General features: G+C 35.9%; 1 protein-coding gene across 2 annotated transcripts in view; it reads left to right on the top strand.

The window, feature by feature from the left end:
- Nucleotides 1-19,677, top strand: part of CEP112 (centrosomal protein 112) — a 560,812-nt gene that overhangs the window by 126,732 nt on the left and 414,403 nt on the right. For both annotated transcript variants that reach the window (XM_037809125.1, XM_037809126.1), the window contains 2 exons: nucleotides 1,626-1,744; nucleotides 3,853-3,996. In XM_037809125.1, coding sequence (XP_037665053.1) covers nucleotides 1,626-1,744; nucleotides 3,853-3,996 — 263 coding nt within the window. The remainder of the gene's footprint in view (nucleotides 1-1,625; nucleotides 1,745-3,852; nucleotides 3,997-19,677) is intronic.

Genomic DNA, 19,677 nt, shown 5'->3' on the forward strand with positions numbered 1-19,677 from the left:
GGGTTTTCCATGTGGGGCTTAAAGGCTCTCTCCCAAATTAACAAATCTGAGTATATCTGAGTGAATCATAATACCTTTACTAATTTAGGATGGCAGTTACATATATAAGTTAACTAATGAAGTAAATACTTTTATGTATTTTTCCAGCCTTTAATGTTGGTGAAAATAATTACCTGTTTGTTCAGGTTCTTTCTCCAAATATTATCAGTGGCTATAAAATAGTCAAAATTTATTTCCAGGTTTTCTTTTCTTACCCTAATTCAAACTAGGCAATTCAAAAATGCCTAAATTTTAAAAATAATGTTCATTAAGGCTTTTTGAATTCCAAACATGTCTTAGTTTTGTTGTAAACTAGGAATTGTAAAGTAAAATGTGTTGTAGTTGCTAAAGACTAATATTAAATTAACTTGGATTCTTCTCCTCTTATTTGTTGAATAGTTGAAATTTAAAAGTAAAAGAAATTTCTATGAAAATGTTAATGAAAATTTTGCTCTCTCAAAGTAAGTGAATGAGAACATACTCAGTAAACTAAGTAAATATTATATTCAATCAAACATACAGCTGAATTTATCTTACCATCCAGGTGACTTGAATATATTAAACAATTTTTCACTTAAATCATAACACTTTAAAGAATTTTAGAAAAAGAAGATAGAAATTTAAATGATTTATAGGAGAAATATTTTGTATAATTTTAAAATATTTCATTTAAGCAACACAAACTTTGGAAGTAATTTTAAAGTACTACAAGTAAAAATATATTGAAATGGTGGGCTGCTTTATTTATTCAATTAATACATATCTTTTTTGAGCACTCTTCTGTGTGGCCCTGTTACACCCTGTGAATAAAATTTTGAAGTATCTCTCTTCTCAGGAAATGTAGTTTTATACAAGACATAGGCATATAAACAGACATGACACATAATGTAATAAGTGACTTAATGGAGAACTAGATGAGGTTCTATAGAGGGGAGAGTTTCTTTCTGTCCAGACAAGCGGAGGAATTGGATTGATGAATGGGTCACAAAGAAGATGATTTCTGAATTGACAGTCCAGGGATGAGTAGGAGTTTTTCAACAAGAGAAGGAAGCACATTCCAGAAAGGTAACTGTTAGACAGTGATGTCTGAAAGACTATATCTTCAGGAATCTGCAGATGGATTGGTGTGTTTACAATACCGATTTAAAATATGTAAGTATCAAGAGATATGACTAGAGAACAGCCAGATCACGAGGAGCTGTTGTCCATGTTAAAGGTTTTTGGCCTGTATCTTTCAGGTGAGGAAAATTTGTGGGGTAATTTTAAGCCCAAGAGTAACATTATTGGATTGTACGGTAGAAAAGCCTCTTTAAAGCAACAGAGGACCATCTGGAGGCAGATGATACTTTTGATGATAACACACTGTTAAAAATGTCTAGGGAAGGAGTAATGATGAATTCAATCAAGGCTGAGATCTTAGGAATGGAAAAAAAGAGAGTAAAGAATAAGAGTTATTTTAGAAGAGAAGATTGAGAAGTTTGATAAAAAACTGAATTATCTATTAACCGATATGCTGTATTTCATATAATCAAACTCTTATGTGCTATCTAGAATTGGTTTAACTATGTTTTTATCATTTTTGACAGTTCAGACCCTTATCCGTGATTGTCAAGTCATCAGAGAGACTAAAGAAAACCAGATTGCAGAGCTAAAAAAGATATGTGAACAAAGTACAGAATCTCTGAATAATGATTGGGAAAAAAAGGTAAGCTGCATAAAAAATATCAAAGCTTATGCTTCAAAGGAACATTTTTATTTATAAAAATAATGGATGTTCACAGTAGAAAATGTAGAAACATGAAAAAACAAAATAAAAATAACTTAAAGTTCTACAATCTAGAAATAGCCACTGTTCATGTTTTGTATATTTTCTTTTAAAAGTCAAGTACTCTATAAAACAGATTTTATTTAGAAAACTGACTTTTGACTAATTCTTGGATTTAATTAATGTTCTAAGTTTTTTTGTCATAGCCAGTAGATTTTAAGCAATATTAATGTGAAAATAGCAGTAGGACACTTTTTAGAAGTTAAACCTTTTAAATTTTGGATTTAGTCCAGTTCATCAATTCTTTCCTAAAATTTCAGGTAACGAAATATCATCCAGACTTTAGAATTTATAGTATAAACTTTTTTTAAAACTTTTAATTTTGATGTAATTTCAGACATACAGAAAAATTTCAAGACTAGTCAAAAGAATTCCCGTATACCCTTCACCCAGATTCCCCACATGATAACATTTTACTACATTTGCTTTTTTCCTTTCATTTTCTTTCTTTTTATACATACATATTTGAATGATTTGAATGAGTTGCCAACATGATGCCCTTTCCCTTAAGTACTTAAATTAGCATAAAATTGGTTTTGATGAAAACGAAATCAGTAGTGGATGGATCGTTCTTGGAGGAGCATTTAATTTAGCAGTGCCAAGATTAATGTAATAAAAATACTCATTATGAATGGGTCTTCTATACTCATTAAAGCTGTACTTTTGTTTCGAAGTTCTTAGCTATTAGTTCAGATTATAATATGTATTTAAAAGAAATTAAATATGCTACTACTTTTGAAGTAGTCTATTGTAAGGATCTTCAGTTAACTCATACTGATATTCTCTTAATTAGTCTGGTTTGAAAATATTTACTTCAAGTTATATGTGCCTTCCAAAGAAGGCACTGTTGGTCTGAAATAGTCCTGGGGATGGTGGCATCAGGACCTATCTGGGAAGAGTGACTGCCAAGGTGTTACTAAGCTGGGAAGAGTTTTCTCTTCTCTAGGGAACTTGGAGACTACTTTAAAATAGTCAAAACTGCACATTGGGCAGGGTCCCAGTAATTACCATAGTTATTGCCTGCATTCTGCACCCAGCTGCCCCATCTCTCAGCGGCTTCCCTGTTCCTCTGCTGTTGTCCTAGTCAAATTTGTCTCTCTCCCCTGTTCATGGATAGAGAATCACATATATCATTTAGACCACTTTGGACTCCTGCTCTCCACTCATTAAGCGATACTGGAGTTGGATGCAGGGGATGGGAATTAGACTCAGATTCCACTGCCACAAAGATAGGGGAGAGGATGGGACTAGAGATCTTCATACCCCTTTGGAAGCTGTCTGTGGAAGTTTGTCTGGACCTCCCTTATTTGTGTCTTTGTTTTCTTTACCTTAGTTTACACATATTAAAACTTTATTCATTTAAGTAGTGTACTCATAATAATCTTTATAAGTAAAGACCTTAGGGCATGAGGACTTACACTGCATTGTTCTTCTTAGTCATCCTCCTTATCCTCTATTTGATTTGTAATGTGATCTTTGCTTCTGTGTCTGTATAGGTTATGGAATGGCTGAAAGTAGTTTCTTGTCAGGGTTTAGGGTAGGGTATAAAGCATTTTTAAAAACATTGCTCGTGTAAAATTTCATACAAATAAGGTGAATAATACAGACAATATTCCTCATCAACAATATTATAAATATTTATTTTCTGACTTAAGACTAGTTACTAGTGCTGTTTAGTAGAGGCATTATATTGTCTGATTTATTTACTGTTTTACTATTTTATGCATTATTTACTGTTTCAACCTGAGGCAGATATTTCCCTTTAATATTTGTTCATCCGTTAAAATTTTGAATTCAAGAAAGTAAAGAAAAAAATTAGGTGTTTCTTAATATGATATCTTTACTTTGGATGCTTATGTGTGGATTTTATATTTTTTGTTGTCCAGGCCACCGTATAAATAGAAGAATGTGGAAAAGCATTTTTTTCTGAATAGCAAAGTAGTTTATTTTATAGTTGTGAAAATGTCATTCTTTATTTCATTGTATAGCTTCACAATGCGGTAGCGGAGATGGAAAAGGAAAAGTTTGATCTTCAAAAGAGACACACTGAAAATATTCAAGAATTGCTTGAGGACACAAATGTACGTCTGAATAAAATGGAAAGTGAATACATGGCACAAACACAGTCCACGGTAAGTCTCTCTTTTCTTGCCATTTTTAGAAACTGTGTTCTCAGTCTCCATGTCCCCATGCCTGACTAATGTGTATAGTGCATGAATAAGTGTGTTGTGGAATTGAAAAAAGGTTTACTTTCCTCCTTGATATTGGTTTATAAGTGAAAATGGACAATTCTTTGAAGTTTGCTGAATGATTTGACTCTAGACTGTCTGATGCCCCTTCCTTCCTCCCTCCCTCCCTCCCTTCCTACCTTCCTTCCTTCTCTCTCTCTCTCCCCTCCTTCTCCTCCTCCTCCTCCTCCCCCTCTCTCTTTCTTTCCTTCTTTACCTCCAGAGGCCTGTATAAATCTTGTTTTTTCATTGATTTTCAATCCAGAGATACTTTCTTTTCTTTATTTTTTTTTTTTTTTTTTTTTTTTTTTTTTTTTTACTTCATTCTTTTAAAACTGAAGACTTGGTTGTTTTTCTGAAAATATTTAATGCTAATGTGAAGGAAATCAAATGGGAAGACAGAGTGACCACTTTAAGAGTTTCATAGTAGATTCATTTTGTCTGAGGCACCATATGCAGACATCACATCGGTAAACCTCCCAAATCCCCTTAACTGAAAGGATGCAGAAGGAGGTCAGCACAGTCAGGCCACACAGCAGAGAGCCCAGTAACATCCTCCAACAAGAGATGGAGGTTCCCCCAAAAGAGCCTCTTTAGAGAGGACATAGTTGCAGAGAATAAGTCTGAGTGAGTGAATATCTGCAGCCTTTTAGAAGCTCAGCTGGCTTCCTAAATACACAGGCCTGGAACATTCTGCAGGTTGGCTAATCTGTGTGTGGACTAGGGCTCATCACAGCTGAGGCAAGTGCATTGCATCCTTCCTGTTACCCACATGTAATAAGCCCTCCTAGAATGGAAGAGTATCATATCCTCAGGCATGAACCCAGTCCTCATTTACCACTCATGGTTCCCCAGACCAGTACTTCCTTGAATTTAAAGCTGTGAAATTGAACAAGAATCAGTTACCCAGACATATCCTAGAGACCCTTAGACTAGCTTTAAGGCTTCTCACAGGGTTAAAGAAATGGGAGTCAGTTTGCACAGTGGTTTGAAGCCTGGACTTTGGGGTCAGATGGTCTTGGGTTCAAATCCCAGTTCCTTAATAGTTTAGGTATCATTAAGCTCTTTAAGTTTTATTTTTTTCTCATTTGTAATTTAGGATAACAGTGATATAATATATCTTGCTGGAAATATTAAATATCCTAATAAACAAATAAGCTAAATTACATAAGCACTCAATAGATAATTGTTATTAACATCTAGAATGTAATATACAAGAATAATAATCAAGACAGAAATATGTGAGAAAAGAAGGACCCAATTTAAGAAGTCAGTCAACTTTTGATTGAAGATGGCAGTTGAACACAGTATTGACCTTCATTCTCTCCTATAAAAATGCTGAAGGAATGAAGAACAAGGCATAAACCCAGAAAGACAAAGAGAATGAGGAAGCAATAACGTTTTTGCATTTGGAAAGGAGAAGGATGAGTTGAAACTGACTAGCTTGTTAAAAAGGCAGGACCCAAAACCAGCAGTAGAGAAAGCTGGAAGCAAGATGAATGACATCCTGGCTCAGAACTTGTCAGCACCAGGAACCTCTGGAAGGCAGGGTGCAAGGGAGGCTTCGACTGATGGATTCTTAAAAAGTCTGTTTAAGAGGCAGTTAGATATTGAACCTGGATGATGGCTAAAGAGAGATTTATTATACTATTCCTTCTACTTTTATGTATTTATATGTTTAGAATTTTCCATAATAAAACTTTTTTTAGTGATTAAAAACACCAAACAACAACCAGATCTTACATTTTCTTCCCCACTTCTTGAAGCCTGGGACTGTCTCTTTCCTACCTCAGCAGAAGAGACAAGTTTATTTTCTGGAGAGAGTAAAAGAGTCTCTTGACTGGGAGATATCAGAAGTTGAGATTTCTTATCACAACAATTTTCAAAGTGTGGTGGCTGACCTCTGGGAGTCCTTGAGGTCCTTTAGAATCCTTTGTGTAACTAGATTCCTCTTCACCCCCTCCATCAAAAGAAAACAACTACAGACCTGTAAAAGATGTTTACTGTGTTTGGTTATTGACTGATCTTGCTCTAACCTTAAAATTTTGTGATTATTGACCTCTGTTGCATTTATTCTAAAACCCCTCCAAAAAATATCTAGCTGTTTTAAATATCAACATTACCCTGGTGTATTCACTGCTGTATGCATTCTTGTTCTTTGTTGCTGTTTTATGCCTTCATATTAGCAAAATACGAAATTCTGTGAAAAAAACCTTTGATCTTAAAAAACAAAACAAAAACCCTTCCTCCCTCTTCTGTCGCAGGAAACAAACTGCTTGTTCTTAAGAACTTTCCCATCAAGAATTTAGTAGAAGCGGGTATACTTCTATCATTGTGCTGTTTCTCTTAATGTTTCCAGTGTACTTTGAAATCAGAATCCCTTCTTATTCGTTTTCATGTAATTGTCCTGATGCTCTTCATCATACATTAGTGATTAGAAAGGAGGTGTAATTCCCCAGTCCCTGCTCACCAGAGCTGAGTAGGATCTTCCTGTAAGTTGAAGGAGTTTTGCCCTAAATCCTGGACTGTGCAAGAATGAACTGCTGTTGGGTTTGATTGATCATAGATGGATTGTGGTGTAGTGTATCTGAAGGCTATTGAATGCAACCTACAATGCTTAATAAAAATCTTTATTCTTAAAAAAAAAAAAAAAAGAAAACAACTATAAAAATCAAGTTACCTCTAAGGGAAAAAATATATTAAGCTGGTCTCAGGTTTCTTCACCTCAGTTTTCGATGCCAAAAGACAATGGCAACACCTAAAAGATATACATTGGAAAAAGTGTAATCTAAAACGGTTTTCAAGTGTAAAGGATACAGACAGTTTTGAACATTGGCAAATATTTTTATATTTGTTAAATGTCACTGTAATGTCTCTAGGTGTGCTTTTTTGAGCATTATTTGAACCTTTTAAATCTGAATTTGCTCATCTCTCTTTAGTGCTGGGAAATGTATTTACATTATTTCTTCAACTGGTTCTTCGTACCCCTTCAGTCTTGTTTTATGCTTTCCATCTCCCTGTATTTACTTCCTATCTTCTGCTTCTAGGATTGTTCCTCATTCTGATCTTACCTCTCATCAATTAATGAATCTTGTGGGACCTGTTGCTTATTGGACCTATTATACTTTCTGTTTCAACTCTTATTGTTTTCAGACCCAGTATTTTCATTTGGTTCTTTTTTTAAAAAATTAGATTCTTCTTGTTTCACGTTATTAATATTATTGTTTACTCCTTAAATATATTTATTAGGCTTATTTAAAAGTCTTGTTCCATTTTTCTAATAATTCTGTTTTATAATATTGTATACATTAACATATTATTTATATACTGACATGTATTTTTGCTGGCTTGCTTTCATAGTAGTTTTTGGCTGGTGTCTAATTTTTTGACTGTGAGCTCATGCCTCATGGATTGTCAGTTACTCCAGTGTGTATTGGGGTAAAGCTGGAAGACCGGGTCCTAATGTGGTTTGCTTAGAGTTTGTTCACGTGGAGAGGAAGGCTGAGTCTCAGGTAGGAGGCCCCATGTAGCATGGGACTACTGTTGTGCTCCCACTGGCAGCCTTGGAGAGGTGGTCTGCCTAGATTGTAATTCATCAGTCCCCCGGATTTAGAGAAAGAGGATCTTTCGATGAAGGAAGTTCTTATTTTAACTTAGCGAAAATTATCAGTTTCGTAACTAGTGCTTATATTCTTCTTAAACAAGTCTTTTCCTATTAAAGGTACAGAAGACTTCACCTAATTATTCTACTAAAAGCTTTAAAGTTTTGCTTTTAACTTTTAGTTTTTGTCTGGAGTTTTTTTTTTTTTTTGTGACTGTGTGAGATAGGGATCTAATTTCCTTAATTTTTTTATATGAATGACCATTTTTTTCCAGCTCTACTTTTGAATAATTCCTCCTTTCTTCATTGATCTGCCATGCCACCTGTCATATATCAAATTTCAATATATTTGAAGGTCTGTATTCTAGTTGATTGGCTAATTGTTCTGCCTCTGCTGGTATCTTGCTGTCATCATTATTATGCCTTCATAATTATTCTTGATTTCTGATACGGAAGTCCTCCTGCCTTGTCCATCAGGCTAGCCTGAGCCCTTTCCTTTTGTATGTATGTTTGGATGTGTAAGTACGCGTGTACACACACACACACACACACACACACACACACACACACACACACACACACACACACACTTAGAATCAGCTTTCCAAGGTAAAGAAGAAAACAAAACCTTGGAGCTCCTTCAAATATCTTTTGTAACATTTATTCCTGAGTCTTTTATATTTTGGGTTTTGTTGTTGTAGTAAGTCTTATATATTTTAACCCCTTACATGTATGGAGCAAATATTTTATTATTTAGTTTATTGTATATTGTCTATAACTTGCAGAAAATGTTAAATAATGGTGGTGCTTGTGGCTTCAAAAAAATAAAATATTTTGTATTTGCAAAAGATATATGTGCTCACTATCAAGTTTAGAAAAAAGATATAGTCAAAAAGAAAAAAATAATGTCTGCATAATAAATTGCTCTCTTATTGGAACTAAATGAGAGTGCCCATTGTTTCACAGTTTTAGACCAAAGTTGGGTGTCTTAATTAAATACAAACAAAAACCTTTGCTAATAAGATAGGTAAGAAATGTTATTTTATTATTGCTTTAATGTGTATCCCTTTTTAAAATGAAAATTGTGAAAAATAAATCATTGGATTTAAAAAGAAAGGCTTACTATACATATATCAGATCCTTACAAGTAATCATATTTTCTGCTTATTACTAAGATGTTCAGGGTCAAATGTGGGATCTGTTCAGGGTCAAATTTGGGATTACTAAGATGTTTAGGGTCAAGATTGGGATAGTTAATGGAACCAAGAAAGTGCTTTTAAATATCAGTCTCATCCCTGAAATTATTTTGTTTTTACTTTACCTTTTTTCTAATATTCTCATCTATTACTAAATTGTATACTTTAACAAAAATGTAGTGTACTGTACAAAAATGAAAAACAATGAATAGATTTTCTGTTAATGGAAGTTCATATTTAAAATTTACATTTATTCATATACAAGAAACGTTTCCTGAGCACCTAAAATGTGCCAGGCACTATTCTAGATGCTAGGGATATAGGGACATAATGGTGAACAAAAAGTCTTTGTCTGTGCCTGCTCACATTTCAGTGGGAGTGAAGGCCAATAAACAAGTGGAAATGCCTGCAGTGATAAGTACAATGAAGAAAAAGAAGTCAGTGTAAGGTCTGCATTGTCACTGGGGGCGATATCTCCCTAAAGAGGTGGAAATTGGTTCTTGGGGTCAAAATATGGATATTACAGTGGTTTGTGGCCCTCCAAAGGTCACAGACTATATACAAATAGGAAGTATATCTATGGTATTAAAATTTCATGAGAGGAGGCAATTAGAAGAAAAATACATAAAAGCCTCTTTAGGTGGGCAATAAGAAAAAAGATTGAGCAACACTGGTGTGAGGAATTAAGAGAGTGGAAGAGAGTGCTGCTTTAGAGAAGCCTATGTGAAGATGAAACATTAAGGTAGAGGCCTGAGGAGGCAGAGGAAACAACCGTGCAAAGAACCTTAAATTTGGATATGCTGAGCCCATTTGGGGAGGCAGTGTGGATGGAGCACTGTGGGAAACAGGGAGAGTGATAGGCAATGTAATCGGTGCAAAAATCAGATAAAGCCTTGTAGGTCATGTTATTTAATTCTTTAAACAACAACAGCAGCTTTATTGAGGTTTAACTTTCATGCCATAAAATTCTCCCATTTTAAAGTGTACAGTTCAGTGATGTTTAGTATATTTGTATTTACTTCTTAATGGGTTGAAAGCATGGAAGTGATGCCATCGGGCTAATATTTTGAAAGAGTCTCTTTGGCTCTGTGTGGAAATCAAACTGTAGGGGGCTAAGAATGGTAGCAGGAGACCAATGAAGAGGCTTTCCTGGTGGTCCAGGCAAGAGAGGATGATGGCATGGGCTTGGGTATTGTTGTAGTTTTGAGGTGTTACGTAACCCAGAAAAAGGCCATGTTCTTTTAATCTGTTCCTGTGGGTGCAGACCTATTGTGGGTGGGGCCTTTTAGTTAGGTTGTTTCAACTGAGATGTGATCAGCCTGTTCATGGTGGGTCTTGATCCTTTTACTGGAGTCCTTTATGAGAGAATAAAAGACAGAAAAAGCCCAGAGAGAGAGTTTAGAGAGAAAAGCCCCGGAGATGCTGAGAGGGCCCACAGAAGCTCGGACAGGAAGCCACTGGAACCAGGAGCTGAAAGTGATGAAACCTGGGAGCAAAGGACCAGAAGACGCTGGTCATGTGCCTTGCTATCTGACAGAGGAACGCCATGTGCCAGCGGCCTTTCTTCAGAAAAGGTGTTGTCCTGTTGATGCCTTAATTGGCACATTTTCATGGCCTTGGAACTGTAAATTTGTAAGCTAATAAATCCCCATTTTAAAAGCCAACCCATTTCTGGTATATTACATTCCGGCAGCTTTAGTAAACTGAAACAGGTATCAGTCTCCAGGTGAGAACTGGGCAGATGATGGTGCTCTTCAGTAACATGGAGAAGGCTGGCGGTGGATCAAATTTATGGGGTTAAATTAAGAATTTATTATCTGGATAATCAGCATAATGATATTCACAGTCATGGATAAAAAACAAATTTGTCTGAAATATATTTTTATCATTTCAACTTTCTGAGTTTTCACAAAGTGAATTAAATATATTAAGCAAATTTAAGGTTAAGATTGTGAAACACTGATTGCCTAAAAAACTTACTGCATTGGTTTGTTTTATTAATTAAATAATATTAAGAGAGAAATATCTTTCACAGTGGAAATTTAATTTTTAAAAATTTGTATTATAAAGAAAAATGATAGTTTGGAGCCAAAAGGTTGCTGTCAGAGAAACTTTATTCTATTTTTAATGAAAGTTGAATTTAAAAATTAGCATTCAGATCTTGTCATAGGTAATAGTAAATATAGAGAAAAATGGACAGAGCCTGTCAGTAGGATTGAATTTAAGAACCATCAAAACTAGACAGATCTTGCCGAGCAGCTCCTGATTTAATAATTAAACAAGGTAGAGTTCAAGGCATGGCTTCAGATGAAAGACGAGACTGTCACTGAGAATTAGTTTCTCTCTTTTGTTCTTCTTTCAGGTTTTTTTTTCCTTTTCTGTTGAGTCTTGTTTTGTTTCAGTGCCATTTATTGTAAGCAGACAGTTGTATAGATTATCAGACTTATGTCTTTTGGTATTGAACTCATAGTAAAAACATGTAAATGACACATTTTTAAAGCAGATATTAGAACTTTTGATTATAAAGTTATAGGAAAATTATTAGATGCTTGGAGAGGTGAAGACTGTAAAATGATAGGTCTTTATTCTTATCAGGGTTAAGTCACACTGAAAGTCTGTGGGTGGCTTTATTGAGAATCTAGGCTTTATAAGTAGAGTTCTGAACCTTTTTGTGTGCCATGGACCCCTTTGGGAATCTGGTGAAGTCTGTGCACTCCCTCTCAGAATATTAGTTTTAAATTTAATAAAATAGATAAGATTATAATATTAATAATAGAAATTGTGATACAGTAATATATATGCTTCTTTATCAGTGCAATAAATATCAAGATTTATTAGTGGACCTAATAATTACTGTAATTGCTAAATAACGATGAGAGTAAACAATATTTAGTGATTGTCCAACACTGTAATAAAAATAAATATCTGTGACTTCTGTTAGTCACAGGTATTGCTAATAGTACTTGATTTGTTGACTACATTCAAAGTTGAAAAGAAATGCTAGAGTATGGTTATGTTAGTGAAAATAAAGATGAAATTTTTTTTTCATTCAAACTCCCTGATACTCTGAATTCCATCCAGGAGCCCCTATGCAGCTTTAGACCCATACCTTGAAGAGTATGAAAAGACCTTACACACTTCATGTTTTTTGTTATCTCTTATTAGTAGTGAGGTAGGATAATTCATAGAGCAATTCATTCAACTCATTGAGATAACTAGAATTTGTCATTTTATGGTCTTTACCAGCATTCCTCTCTCTACCCAACCCCAAAATGATCATAAAGGATAAATCCTAAAATAGCATGAGGTCATCATTTTTAATACGATGACCATTAGAACTGTTTAAGGTTGATAAAAAATTGAAAGACAGTTCCCATATACTCCACACTCAGATTCCCCTGTTGTTAGCATCTTGTATTAGCAGGGCACATTTGTTACAAATAATGAACCATTACTGATACATTATTATTAACTAAAGTCCATAGTTTATTCACATTTCCTTAGATTTTAGCTAATGTTCTTTTTCTTTTCCAGGATCCCACCATCCTGGATCACATTGCATTTATATTCATGTCTCCTTAGGTTCCTCTTGGCTGTGACCTTTTCTCAGACTTACTTTATTTTTCATGACCTTAACAGTTTTGAGGAGTACTGGTCAGGCATATTTTGGTTGCCCCTTTATTAGAGTTTATCTGATGTTTTTCTCATGATTTGACTTGGGTTGTGGGTTTGGGGAGGAAGAACAGAGAGGTAAAGTGCCATTTTTATCAAGGAGACATACTATCCATGTGATTTATTGCTTTTGATGTTGACCTTGATCACCTGGCTGAGATAGGGTTTGTTAGGGTTCATTAGGTTTCTTCACTATGAAATTACTCTTCTCATCAACCTTCCCCCCCTTTCCATTCTGTACTCACTGGAAGGAAGTCATTATGTGCAACCCACATTTAACGAGTGGAAAGTTATGCTTAGATTACTTACTTTAGATCTTCTTTTCTAATGTATGCTTTTTTTTTATTAAATTCAGTTTTATTGAAATACATTCACACACCATACAATCATCCATGGTATACAATCAACTGTCCACAATATGATAACATAGTTATGCATGCGTTCATCACCACAATCTATCTCTGAACATTTTCCTTACATCAGAAAGAACCAGAACAAGAATAAAAAATAAAAGTGAAAAAAGAACACCCAAATCATCCCCCCATCCCACCCCATTTGTCCTTTAGTTTTTATCTTCATTTTTCTACTCATCCATACACTAAAGGGGGTGTGATCCACAAGGTCTTCACAATCACACTGTCACCCCTTGTAATCTACATTATTATATAATTTTCTTCAGGAGTCCAGACTCCTGGGTTGGAGTTTGGTAGTTTCTAGCTATTCTAATACATTAAAACCTAAGAGGTGTTATCTATATAGTGCATAAGAATGTCCACCAGAGTGACCTCTCGACTCCATTTGAAGTCTCTCAGCCACTGAAACTACTTAGTCTCATTTTGCATCCCCCTTTTGGTCAAGAAGATACTCTCAGTCCCATGGTGCTGGGTCCAGATTCATCCCCGGGAGTCATATTCTGCATTGCCAGGGAGATTTACAACCCTGGGAGTCAGGTCCTGTGTAGGGGGGAGGGCAGCGAGTTCACCTGTCAAGGTGGCTCAGTTAGAGAGAGAGAGGGCCACATCTGAGCAACAAAGAGGCATTCGGGAGGAGGCTCTTAGGCACAATTATAGGGAGGCCTAGCCTCTCCTTTGCAGCAACAGTCTTCCCAAGGGTAAATCCTGTGGTAGAGGGCCCAGCCCATCAAACCACCAGTCCCCTATGTCTGTGGTCATGTTAGCAACCATCGAGGTGGGGTAGGTCAATACCCCTGCATTCTCCACAGGCTCCTCAAGGGGACTCTGCATATTTTTTTCCCTTGTTTTTTTTTTAACTTTTTTTTTTTTTTAAATCAACTGTATGAAAAATAAAAAAATTAAAAAAAAATTAAAAAAAAATACAATAAAAGAACATTTCAAAGAAACCATAACAAGGGAGTAAGAAAAAGACAACTAACCTAAGATAACTACTTTACTTCCAACATGTTCCTACTCTACTCCAAGAAAGTTACCTAATATAGCAACATTTCTGTGAACTTGTTCCTACTATACTCATCAGAAATTAACAGACCATAGTCATTCCTGGGTATTCCCAGAACGTTAAATTTACCCATGATCGTTTATCTGTTCTTCTTGGATTATTGTTCCCCCTTCCTTAATTGCTATCGCTAGTTTCCCTACATTCTACATTATAAACCATTTGTTTTACATTTTTGAAAGTTCACATTAGTGGTAGCATGCAGTATTTCTCTTTTTGTGCCTGGCTTATTTCGCTCAGCATTATGTCTTCAAGGTTCATCCATGTTGTCATATGTTTCAAGAGATTGTTCTTTCTTACTGCCGTGTAGTATTCCATCGTGTGTATATACACACATTTTATTTATCCACTCATCTGTTGAAGGACATTTGGGATGTTTCCATCTCTTGGCAATTGTGAATAATGCTGCTATGAACATTGGCGTGCAGATATCTGTTCGTGTCACTGCTTTCCGATCTTCCAGGTATATACCAAGAAGTGCAATCGCTGGGTCGAATGGTAACTCTATATCTAGTTTTCTAAGGAACTGCGAGACTGACTTCAGAGTGGCTGAACCATGATACAGTCCCACCAACAATGAATAAGAGTCCCAATTTCTCCACATCCCCTCCAGCATTTGTAGTTTCCTGTTTGTTTAATGGCAGCCATTCTAATCTGTGTGAGATGGTATCTCATTGTGGTCTTAATTTGCATCTCTCTAATAGCTAGTGAAGCTGAACATTTTTTCATGTGTTTCTTGGCCATTTGTATTTCCTCTTCAGAGAACTGTCTTTTCATATCTTTTGCCCATTTTATAATTGGGCTGCCTGTACTATTGTCATTGAGTTGTAGGATTTCTTTATATATGCAAGATATCAGTCTTTTGTCAGATACATGGTTTCCAAAAATTTTTTCCCATTGAGTTGGCTGCCTCTTTACCTTTTTGAGAAATTCTTTTGAGGTACAGAAACTTCTAAGCTTGAGGAGTTCCCATGTATCTATATTTTCTTTTGTTGCTTGTGCTTTGGGTGTAAAGTCTAGGAAGTGTCCACCTAATACAGGGTCTTGAAGATGTTTTCCTACATTATCTTCTAGGAGTTTTATGGTACTTTCTTTTATATTGAGATCTTTGGTCCATTTTGAGTTAATTTTTGTGTAGGGTGTTAGGTAGGGGTCCTCTTTCATTCTTTTGGATATGGATATCCAATACTGCCAGCCCCATTTCTTGAAAAGACCATTATGACCCAGTTCAGTGACTTTGGGGGCCTTATCAAAGATCAGTCGGCCATAGATCTGAGGGTCTATCTCTGAATTCTCAATTCGATTCCATTGATCTATATGTCTATCTTTGTGCCAGTACCATGCTGTTTTGGCAACTGTGGCTTTATAATAAGCTTCAAAGTCAGGGAGTGTAAGTCCTCCCACTTCGTTTTTCTTTTTTAGAGTGTCTTTAGCAATTCGAGGCATCTTCCCTTTCCCAATAAATTTGATAACTAGCTTTTCCAAGTCTGCAAAGTAGGTTGTTGGAATTTTGATTGGGATTGCATTGAATCTGTAGATGAGTTTGGGTAGAATTGACATCTTAATGACATTTAGCCTTCCTATCCATGAACATGGAATAGTTTTCCATCTTTTAAGGTCCCCTTCTATTTCTTTCAGTAGAGTTATGTAGTTTTCTTTATATAGGTCTTTTACATCTTAGGTTAAGTTTATTCCTAGGTACTTGATTTTTTTAGTTGCTATTGAAAATGGTATCTTTTTCTTGAGTGTCTCTTCAGTTTGTTCATTTCTAGCATATAGAAACATTACTGACTTATGTGCATTAATCTTGTATCCCGCTACTTTGCTAAATTTGTTTATTAGCTCTAGTAGCTGTATCGTCGATTTCTCAGGGTTTCCAGATATAAGATCATATCATCTGCAGACAATGACAGTTTTACTTCTTCTTTTCCAATTTGGATGCCTTTTATTTGTTTGTCTTGCCGAAATGCCCTGGCTAGCACTTCCTGCACAATGTTTAATAACAGTGGTGAAAGCGGGCATCCTTGTCTTGTTCCTGATCTTAGCGGGAAGGATTTCAGTCTCTCACTATTGAGTACTATGCTGGCTGTGGGTTTTTCATATATGCTCTTTGCCATATTGAGGAAGTTTCCTTCAATTCCTACCTTTTGAAGTGTTTTTATCAAAAATGGATGTTGGATTTTGTCAAATGCTTTTTCAGCATCTATTGAGATGATCATTTGATTTTTCCCTTTCGAATTGTTAATGTGTTGTAATACATTGATTGATTTTCTTATGTTGAACTATCCTTGCATGCCTGGAATGAACCCCACTTGGTCATGGTTTATGATTTTTTTAATGTGTCTTTGGATTCGATTTGTAAGTATTTTGTTGAGGATTTTTGCATCTATATTCATTAGGGAGATTGGCTGGTAGTTTTCCTTTTTGTAGCATCTTTGCCTGGTTTTGGTATTAGATTGATGTTAGCTTCATAAAATGAGTTAGGTAGTGTTCCATTTTCTTCAGTATTTTGAAAGAGTTTGAGTAAGATTGGTGTCAGTTCTTTCTGGAAAGTTTGGTAGAATTCCCCTGTGAAGCCATCTGGCCCTGGGCATTTATTTGTGGGAAGCTTTTTGATGACTGATTGGATCTCTTTGCTTGTGATGGGTTGGTTGAGGTCTTCTATTTCTTCTCTGGTCAGTCTGGTTGTTCATACGTTTCCAGGAAATTGTCCATTTCCTCTACATTATCCAGTTTGTTGCCATACAGTTGTTCATAGTATCCTCTTATAATTTTTTTAATTTCTTTGGGATCTGTGGATATGTCACCTTTTTCATTCATTATTTTATTTATTTAGGTCTTCTCTCTTTTTGATTTTGTCAGTCTAGCTAAGGGCTTGTCAATCTTGTTGATCTTCTCAAAGAACCAACTTTTGGTGATATTTATCCTCTATTGTTTTTTTGTTCTCTATGTCATTTATTTGTGCTTTAATCCTTGTTATTTCTTTTCTTCTACTTGGTTTAGGATTGGTTTGCTGTTCATTTTCTAGCTTCTTCAGTTGATCCATTGGTTCTTTGATTTTGGCTCTTTCTTCCTTTTTAATATATGCATTTAGTGCTATAAATTTCCCCCTCAGTACTGCTTTGCTGCATCCCATAGGTTTTGGTATGTTGTGTTCTCATTTTCATTCGTCTCTATATATTTAGCAATTTCTCTTGCTATTTCTTCTTTAACCCACTGATTGTTTAGGAGTGTGTTGTTTAACCTCCAGGTATTTGTGAATTTTCTAAGTCTCTGATGGTTGTTGACTTCTAATTGTATTCCATTGTGGTCAGAGAATGTGCTTTGAATAATTTCAATCTTTTTAAATTTATTGAGCCTTGTTTTATGTCCCAGCATATGATCTATTCTGGAGAAAGTTCCGTGAGCACTAGAGAAGAATGTGTATCCTGGTAATTTGGGATGTAATATTCAATATATGTCTGTTAAATCTAATTCATTTATCAGATTGTTTAGGTTTTCAGTTTTCTTCTTGGTCTTCTGTCTGGTTGATCTATCTGTAGGATAGAGTGATGTGTTGAAGTCTCCCACAATTATTGTGGAAGCATCAATTGCTTCCTTTAATTTTGCCAGTGTTTCTCTCATGTATTTTGTGGCACCTTGATTGGGTGCATAAACATTTATGTTTGTTATTTCTTGTTGAATTGCCCCTTTTATTAGTATGTAGTGGCCTTCTTTGTCTCTCAAAACATCCCTGCATTTAAAGTCTATTTTATCTGAGATTAATACTGCTATACCTGCTTTCTTTTGGCGGTAGCTTGCATGCAATATTTTTTTCCATCTGTTCACTTTCAATTTCTTTGTGTCCCTGTGTGTAAGATGAGTCTCTTGTATGCAACATATTGATGGTTCATTTTTTTTTGATCCATTCTACGAATCTATATCTTTTAATTGGTGAGTTTAATCCATTTACATTCAATGTTATAACCGTGAAGGCATTTCTTGAATCAGCCATCTTATCCTTTGGTTTATGTTTGTCATATGTATTTTTCCCCTGTCTCTATTAATATCCTTTAATGTACCCATACCGAATCTCTTTAGTACTGAACCTTTCTCCATGTCTCTCTCTCCTTTCTTTGTTTCTCTGTCTGTAGGGCTCCCTTTAGTATCTCCTGTAGGGCAGATCTCTTGTTAGCATATTCTCTCAGCATTTGTTTGTTTGTGAAAACTTTAAGCTCTCCCTCAAATTTAAAGGAGAGCTTTGCTGGATAAAGTATTCTTGGTTGGAAATTTTTCTCACTCAGAATTTTAAATATATCGTGCCACTGCCTTCTCGCCTCCGTTGTGACTGCTGAGTAGTCACTACTTAGTCTTATGCTGTTTCGTTTGTATGTGGTGAATTGCTTTTCTCTTGCTGCTTTCAGAACTTGCTCCTTCTCTTCCGTGTTTCACAGTGTGATCAGAATATGTCTCAGAGTGGGTTTATTTGGATTTATTCTATTTGGAGTTCGCTGGGCATTTATGATTTGTGTATTTATGGTGTTTAGAAGATTAGGGAAGTTTTCCCCAACAATTTCTTTGAATACTCCTCCTCTACCTTTACCCTTTTCTTCCCCTTCTGGAACACCAATGAGTCTTATATTCGGACGTTTTATATTATCTATCATATCCCTGAGGTCCATTTCGATTTCTTTGATTTTTTTCCCCATTCTTTCTTTTGTGCTTTCATTTTCTATTCTGTCATCTTCCAGGTCCCTGATTCGTTGTTCAGCTTCTTCTAGTCTTGTACTATGAGTATACAGAATCTTTTTAATTTGGTTAACAGTTTCTTTAATTTCCATAAGATCATCTATTTTTTTATTTAGTCTTGCAATGTCTTCTTTATGCTCTTCTAGGGTCTTCTTGATATCCTTTGTATACCTGTACTATGGTCTCATTGTTCATCTTTAGTTCTTTGATTAGTTGCTGTATGTACTTTGTCTATTCTGATCTTTTGATTTGGGTGCTTGGGCTTGGGTTATCTATATCATCTGGTTTTTTCATATGCTTTATAATTTTCTGTTGTTTTTGGCCTCTTGGCATTTGCTGAATTTGATAGGGTTCTTTTAGGATGTGTAGACCAATTGAAGTCCTTATTTCTAATTTATCAGATCTACAGGGTCGTGGAGTACACTTTCTGTAACTACCCTGTAGGTGGCATCCACGAGTCACCTGTTCTCCACAAGCCAGTTCTCCCCTGCTTTGCCTTTTTGGTGAGTGGGGGAGTGAGTCTTGTGTGGTCCAATTGGTGTACCAAGCTTGCGTGTGTAGTTGGTGTTGCCAGCCCTGTATATGGGGCATGTGTCTGGGTGGTCAGGGAGGGGGGGTGGCTCTAACAATCAAATCTCCCTGGTGTTCCTGGAGTTTTAAAGCTGCTGCAATAGTCTAATCCTTCAGTTCAGTCCTGCCGCAGTTTGTCTCTGCCACTGACCCACAAGTCCTTGGTTTTGGCGTATGGCTCCTGAGACTTGCGAGTGGGTCCCTCTTCCAGGCCGTGCACCCCCTGGTCCTCTGTTGAGGGATGACTGTGCTATGTCACAGGTGAGTGCCATCCCCCCAGGGCGGTTCTGGGCTGCTGGGCTGTGTAGGGAGGCTCACAGTCTGCTGAAATGATGGCTGAGTGGG

This window comes from Choloepus didactylus, chromosome 18 (assembly GCF_015220235.1).
Source record: "Choloepus didactylus isolate mChoDid1 chromosome 18, mChoDid1.pri, whole genome shotgun sequence".
Taxonomy (NCBI): domain Eukaryota; kingdom Metazoa; phylum Chordata; class Mammalia; order Pilosa; family Megalonychidae; genus Choloepus; species Choloepus didactylus.